This window comes from Lipotes vexillifer, unplaced genomic scaffold, assembly GCF_000442215.2.
Source record: "Lipotes vexillifer unplaced genomic scaffold, Lipotes_vexillifer_v1.1 scaffold1529, whole genome shotgun sequence".
NCBI classification, from domain to species: Eukaryota; Metazoa; Chordata; class Mammalia; order Artiodactyla; family Lipotidae; genus Lipotes; species Lipotes vexillifer.
This window is the reverse complement of record NW_006784325.1, coordinates 335,361-343,320: the sequence shown is the minus strand read 5'-3', so window position 1 is coordinate 343,320 and position 7,960 is coordinate 335,361. Positions and strand designations below refer to the sequence as shown.

The 7,960-nt window shown below is 46.3% G+C and overlaps 1 protein-coding gene across 1 annotated transcript in view; it reads left to right on the top strand.

Moving 5' to 3' along the window:
• The first annotated feature begins 27 nt into the window (after positions 1-27).
• The window catches only part of ANKLE2 (ankyrin repeat and LEM domain containing 2), a 22,410-nt gene continuing 14,477 nt past the window's right edge, over positions 28-7,960 (top strand). The window contains exons 1-2 of the mRNA XM_007456680.1: positions 28-214; positions 7,149-7,613. Of these exons, the coding sequence (XP_007456742.1) occupies positions 28-214; positions 7,149-7,613 (652 nt within the window). The remainder of the gene's footprint in view (positions 215-7,148; positions 7,614-7,960) is intronic.

Here is a 7,960-nt window from a genome sequence, read left to right as displayed (position 1 = left end):
GCAACGGCGACAGGACGAACGGCGGCGATGCTGTGGCCGCGGCTGGCGGCGGCCGAGTGGGCGGCGCTGGCCTGGGAGCTGCTGGGCGCCTCGGTGCTGCTGATCGCGGTGCGCTGGCTGGTGCGGCGGCTGGACAGACGGCCGCGGGGCCTGGGCCGGAGCGGGCTCCCCGACCCGCCGCCCTGCGCGGCCGCGGGCCCAGTCCCTGATCCAGGTAAGGCCGGTCCGCCGGTGGGCCCGCTCCCCTCCCCGGCCTGGATCCTCCGCCCCCTCTTCCCCAGCCCGGGCCCCCCGGGCTTCCGCACCCCTCCCCTCCCGCCTCCCGGGGCTCCCCTCCCCGGCCTGAGTCGGGGGTTCTGGGAAAAGACCTGGAGTAAAAGTCACGAGTCCTCCGCGCACAGACGGTGGGAGAGAGTTGAGGGTGGGAGCCTGGGTGCCGCGTGTGTGCGCAGTTTTGCAGGTTTGACCCCCTGATTTGACTGAGAAGACCGTGTGCGCCCTGCGCGCATCCGGAACGCGCCTTCGTTCAGTTTTCATTCACCCTCTTACCCGCAAGTCTGGTTTCTTTCTGGAGGATAAGCAAGAGCTCCTCAAGTACCCTGATAAGAAGATGAAATTTTATTAGCAGAAAGCATAGTTGATGACCCCACCTTGAACTCTCAGGGCTAAAGCCGTCCTTATGGGTGACTTAGTTTTTACAGCTGAGGAAACAGGCTCCAGGAAGGTCCTGCTGGGCAGAGATGACACAGGTCCAAGGCAGAAGCCAGGTGGGGACTTAGGCCTGTTGACACGAGGTCCAGCTTGCCTTCCAGCCTGTCGAGATGCTGATTGTCCTACCTTCTCTCATGCCCTTAAGAAAGTTTCAGGTGGTACTTTTAGGAAACAGCATGCTCAGTTTTCCAGTTACACTGTCGACACTGTGCCAGAGAACCCAGCACAGGACGCCAGAGCCGAAAGGCTTGCAGACCCTAAAGCTAAAGGACGTGTGAGGCCAGTGGAGTCTGGGGTTACAAGATTAGAGTTTCGAGTGCCTTATTCATTACATTCTTTTTTAATTTTTAGCTTTCATTTCTAAGTCATTAATACAGAGCAAATAAACACGTGTGGAAAGATGTTCGACATCACCAGCCAGTAGTGAAATACAAATCGAACTTACAATGAGATATCACCACACACCTATGAGAATGGCTAAGATAAAAAATACCGACGACATTTGGTAATGCTGGTGGAAATGCTGAGAAACTGGGTCTCATTTACTGCTGGTAGAAATTTTAAAGGTGCAGCCATTCTGAGGTCAGGCTGCCAGTTTCTCAAATAGTTGTACCTGTACTGCAGTCCTGCACATTATCCTAGAAGGACGAAAACTTATTTTCACACAAAAACCCATATGTGATTGTTTATAGCTTTATTTGTAATTGCCAAAAACTGGAAACAGCCCAGTTGTGTCTCGAGGGGTGAATGGTAAAATGGGCACCTTCGAGCTGTGGAATGCTGCTCAGCAGTGAGGCAGAACTGTTGATCCATCAGCAACTTGGGTGGAGCTCAAGGGCATTACACTGAGTGAAAAAAGCTGGTCTCAGAAAGTCTGTAGTGTACAATTCCATTTATGTAACATTCTTGAAACGGAAGTATTATAACGACAGAGGACAAGTCAGTGGTTGCCGAGGGTAGGGGACAGTGGCGGAGGTTGGATATGACAGTAAAAGGTCAGCAGGAGGGAGATCTTTGTGGTGATGGAACAGTTCAGTTCGTGTCCATGTGAAGCTATATGTGTGATAAACGATCACGGAATTACATACCAAGAGCCACAAGAGGAGAGTGACTGCAGAACCTGGTGAGGCCACGGTCTAGTTCGCTATGCTGCGCCAGGGTCAGCTGCCTGGTTTGGATGATGCACTGCAGTGTTTACGGTGTGCCACTGAGGGAAGCCACGTGATGGGTACACAGGACCTCTCCGTACTGTTTTTCAGCTTCTTGTGTTTATTATTATTACAAAATAAAGACTTAAAGAAATGCTGTATACATCCACTTAGGTTCCCCAACGTTAGTATCTTTACATAATCACTACAAGTAGGAAAGCCAGGAAGTATTATCCAGTCTGCAGACCTACCTCAGTTTCCTGTACCTGTACCTTTACATCTCTGTCTATCAGTCAGTAGATGGAGGTCTGGCAGACACTTCTAATTCCAGCCCAGGGTCAGCAAACTGTGGCCCTTGGGCCAGATCCTGCCCGCACCTGTTTTTGGAACACAGCCATATTCTTCCTTCTGTGGCTCTTGAGTGTTTGGGGGCGACTTTGGCTCACAGACACTCAAAATTTACTCCCCAGCCCTTTACAAAAGTTTGCTGAGGGCTTCTCCCTTCTCAGTGAGGAGACTGGCCCTCATTAGCCACAGTATTACAATTATTTGCTGGTTCCTAGAGCACACATAAGATAGCTTCGGAATTGCTCGCCTATACCACTGTGAAAACTCACCTGCCAGCTAGAGTATAGTGTTTGTCTGTCCTTCCTCTGTCTTTACCCTTAGAGGATGTGGTCACGTGTTGTTATCTTTCAGTTAGTACATTCCTTCTCCCCCACTCATTGTGATACTAACTTGTAATACCCTTGAGCGAATTTGTTTTGGTTTGTATTCCACTTGGGGGTCTCCCCCTATCTGTTTATCTACGTATTTTTTGTGTATGTGAATTAAACATGCTTCTCAAGGTCAGAACATGTAAAGGTGTATTCAGAAGTGCTGCTCTCCCCTGCTCTCTGTCCTTACTGTCTGGTTCACACCCTCCCCTGAAGCTAAGCAATCTCATTATTTTCTGCTTTATCCTTTGTTTCTTTTCCACACATGAGCAGATACTTGTTTATTGTATTAAGAATATTAGTAACAGGGTGTCCCTGGTGGCGCAGTGGTTAAGAATCCACCTGCCAATGCCGGGGACACGGGTTCAAGCCCTGGTCCGGGAAGATCCCACGTGCCGCAGAGCAACTAATAAGCCCGTGCTCCACAACTACTGAGCCTGCGCTCTAGAGCCTGCAAGCCACAACTACTAAGCCCATGTGCCACAATTACTGAAGTCCACGTGCCTAGAGCCCACGCATCACAAGGAAGAGCAGCCCCCGCTAGCCGCAGTTAGAGAAAGCCCACACACAGCAACGAAGACCCAACGCAGCCAAAAATTAAAAAAAAAAAAGAATATTAGAAACAGAGTGTACATGTTTGTCTTTATTCAAGTTGACTTTCTAGCATGCTGTGTATTCTCCAAGGCTGATAAGTCTGTATTACTTGATAACTTCATAGCCCTAACTGACATTAATGGATATTTTGTCAGTGTCAAACACATCCATTATTTTATCTAATTCTCATTACAAGCTAAGAGGTAGAGCTGTTGTTATGCCTTTTTTATAGATGAGGAAACTGTCGCTTAGATTTACATAACTTGCCCAAGCTCATCCAGTTAGTGATATAATGAAATGTAGTTGTTCCATTTAGGGCTTGCTTGGTTACAAGGACAGAACCCCCTCAGACTAGCCTGTCTTAAAAAGGTAGCTTTTAGGACTTCCCTGGTGGTGCAGTGGTTAAGAATCCGCCTGCCAGTGTAGGGGACACTGGTTCGAGCTCTGGTTTGGGAGGATCCCAGGTGCCACAGAGCAACTAAGCCTGTGCGCCACAACTACTGAAGCCTGCGTGCCTAGAGCCCGTGCCCGCAACAAGAGAAGCCACCACAATGAGAAGCCCGCGCGCCGCAACGAAGAGTGGCCCCTGCTCGCCTCAACTAGAGAAAAGCCCACTTGCAGCAACAAAGACCCAACACAGCCATAAATAAATAAATAAATAAATTTATTGGGGAAAAAGGTAGCTTTTGAGTAAACACCCAGGGATGGTATGCAGAGGAGATTATTACCAGGGTCGGGTGGACGCCTCTCTGCTAATTCCTAGCATCTGCCCTAGTTGCCTCTACCCCTCAGACTTTGCCTTGCATGTGGCTTCAGCCTGTCCTGTACCTTTCATATCAGTTCCTTATCACTTCTGTTGCCCTTATACCCAATATTCAGAGACTACCCTTAGGGGTGCTCCCTGAGTGGAATCCTGTAGTCAGTTGGCCTCCCCCTTCATGTTCTTTGGCAGCTCTAGAGGGGGCTGTACAATACATTCACTGTTTAAGTAACAGCCATTTTTGAAATCTTGGAGGCGGGGGAGGGTGGTATCATAAAAGGTTATTAAAAAAGAAATATGCAGAAATTTCCATCATCCAGCTGCAAGTATTAGTTATTAGTATTTTGTGAGTCTTGTTTTATCTGTCACTGCCCCCTCTGTTTTGCTCTCCTGGAGTAATTTAAAGCCAATCCTGGGATATCCTATAATTTCATCTGTAAACACCTCCTAAAAGCCTGTACTCTAGCTTCACTGATACACAGTATTAACATGTCCCGTTCTTTCTTGATCGCCTCTTCAAGTCTCTCTTCTTTCTCACCTGTCTTTCAATCTCTGTTGTTACTCAGATCCCATTCTTGGCTTACTGGCCATGTGTGTTCCTTGTTATCCCTGGGTTATAACCACCGCCTATGGGCTCATGACTCTCGGAGCTGTTTTTCTCACTCTGAGCTTCTTATCTTCTGAATCTCATACTTGAAAATCAGAATGCCCACTTGATGTGCAGTGGGTGTTTCTAATGCTCAGCGCCTAAATCGCCATTTGTTCTTTCATATTCTCTGCCTTGGGCAGAATCTCTTTCTAAGCATCCAGGCTGGAAATCTAGCTATTATGTCGTAGGCTGACTGCAATCCCTCAGACACACCGCCCCCCACCCCCGACCCCAGCATCTAATCTGTGGTCGAGACATCCTTTTTCTCTAGTCTGAGCACTCATCTCTGGCCCCATTAGCTGCAGCAGTGGCCTGTACCCTGTCATTTCTTACCTTCCCCCCAGTTCTGGCTGACCATGTGCTTAAACCTCTACCCATAGATTTAACTGCTCTTTCTGTAAATATATTGATTAAAGCTCCAGCTGCAGCTCACATGCACTTGCTTGGTGGCTGAATAACGTGAACAAGTTTACTTAGCTTCTCTGATTTAGGATCTCCGTCTGTAAAGCAGGAGTGAGCAATGGTGAAAAATCTCCACGTGGAGTTATCGTGAATTTTAAATAATTTAGTGCAGGCAGGGTGCTTAGGACAGAACCAGGCATGTGGGAAGCTCCCCAGACGTTAAACATGAGCTGTTTGTTTTCAGTATTGGCAAAATGACTGTGGAGCTATCTGTATGCTCTTCTGTTTAAATTTTTGCATAATTTCTCATGACTTATGAAATAAAGTGCAAATGTATCTGTAGGATAACTTTCTGCAGTTGGAGTTTTGACGCATATTATCCAGTTGCTTTCCTGGGGATTTGTTCCTAATCACACTGCAGGTGACAGCTGATGGGTGTGCCTGTTTCCCCAGCATGCTGACCTCCCTAGAATGTTGGTGTGATCAGATCATGTCATAACACTGGGCTGTAAGGTTCTTATCCGAATGAACCAGACACTGCCTATCTTAATCTTGTTTAGGTTGTTATAAATCCGGAAACAAAAACCTAATGAAAATTCTCATAGAAAGTTCATAGACTCCAGAGAATATGGGGAAATAGTGGATTGAAATGAGACTTTGAAGCCAGCTTTTTTTTTTTTTTTTTGGCCGTGCCACGAGGCTTGCAGGATCTTAGTTCCACGACTAGGGATTGAACCCCCTGCAATGGAAGCATGGAGTCCTAACCACTGTACCGCCAGGGAATTCCCTGAAGCGAGCGTTTTTGCCACTTTGAAACAATTGAAGTATAGTTGATCTACAATATCATGTTAGGCTCAGGTTAGAGCACAGCGATTCAGTGTGTTTACATTGTACTCCATTAAAAGTTAACGTTATTACGAGATAATGGCTATAATTTCCTGTGCTGTACAATCTGTCCTCGTTCCTTGTCTAGTTTATACATAGACATTTCTTAATCCCATACCCCTATCTCGCCCCTCCCCTCTCTTCTCTCCCCAGTGGTAACCACTAGGTCCCTAAATCTGTGAGTCTGTTTCTTTTTTGTTGTATTCACTAGTTTGTTTTATTTTTTAGATTCCACACATTCGTGATTACACACAGTATTTGTCTTTCTCTGTCTGACTTACTTCACTCAGCATAATACCCTCCTTGTCCATCCATGTTGCTGCAAATGGCAGGATTTCATTCTTTTTTATAGCTTAGTAGTATTCCATTGTGTATAAACGCCACATCTTTATCCATTGATCTGTTGATGGACACTTAGGTTGCTTCCATATCTTGGCTATTGTAAATAATGCTGCTATGAACATTGGGGTGCACATATTTTTTCAAATTAATGTTTTTGTTTTCTTTCTAAGAGTGGAATTGCTGGATCATATGCTAGTTCTATCTATATTTATTTAATTTGGCTGCATCGGTCTTAGTTGCAGCACTTGGGACCTTTGTTGCAGCATGCGGGACCTTTCGTTGCGGTGCATAGGCTTCTCTCTAGTTGTGGCGTGAGGGCTCTAGAGTGCATGGGCTTAGTTGCCTGGTGGCATGTGGGATCGTAGTTCCCTGACCAGGGATTGAACCCACATTCCCTGCATTGGAAGGTGGCCTCTTAACCACTGGACCACCAGGGAAGTCCCTATTTTTAGTTTTTTGAGGAACCTCCATAGTATCCTCCATAGTGGCTACACCAATTTCCGTTCCCACCAACAGTGCAAGAGGGTTCCCTTTTCTCCACACCCTCTCCAGCTTTTATCATTTGTAGGCTTTTTAATGATGGCCATTCTGACCAGTGTGAGATGATATCTCATTGTGGTTTTGACTTGAATTTCTCTAATAATTAGTGATGTTGAGCACCTTTGCATGTGCCTGTTGGCCATCTGTATGTCTTCTTTGGAGAAATGTCTATTCAGGTCTTCACCTCCTTGGTTAAGTTTATTCCTAGGCATTTTATTCTTTTTGATGTGATTTTAAACGGGATTTATTTTTTACTTTCTCTTTCTGGTAGTTCATTATCAGTGTATAAAAAAGTAACCGATTTCTGTGCATTAATCTTGTATCCTGCAACTTTGCTGAATTCGTTTAAGAGAAGATGTTCTTTACAGCCATCAGATTGATTTTTGTTGTCTTGGGCCTAGGTGAAATGACAATGGATACCATCTTGGCTCGATTGAAACTCCTGAATCCAGATGACCTTAGAGAAGAAATTATCAAAGCTGGATTGAAATGTGGACCCATTACATCAACCACAAGGTTTATTTTTGAGAAAAAGTTGGCTCAGGCTTTATTAGAGCACAGTACACTGCCTTCCCATCCTCCTGACCATGCCACTGCAGGTGCCCCAGCCCTGGGCCAGGACACACAAAGCGTTGTGAAGTCTGCGGTAGGGAGCCCGACTGAGCGGGTCAGCTTTTCTGAAGACAGAGATTTTGGTTATAGTGTGGGCTTGAATCCTCCGGAGGAAGATGCCGTGACGTCTGAGACTTGCTCAGTGCCTTTCAGTGCCTTGGCCGGCAGCCACAAAGCCATGCTGCGGGCCTCTGCAGAGCCGCCTCTATACTATGGGGTGTGCCCAGCGTACGAGGACGCCCCGGCGAGAAATGGTAATGTGACCAGCGCCGTGGTTCTTACACAGGTGGTGCGTGGACAGCAGGGGGAGAGGGGTTTTGAAAATCACAGACTACAGAGGAGAAGAAAGAAGACTTTAATCACCGTAATCTCATCACTCCAAATTAACCATTGTTAGCATTTTTATATAGAATGTTCCTGAATTATTTGTAAATCTATATAGAAATTTTTAGAAATTAAGAAAATTGGATTCTGTGGAGATATACTTCACTTACAAATATTTATGGGCTGGCTCCTTTTTTTTTTTTTTTTGCAGTATGTGGGCCTCTCACTGTTGTGGCCTCTCCCATTGCGGAGCACAGGCTCCGGATGTGCAGGCTCA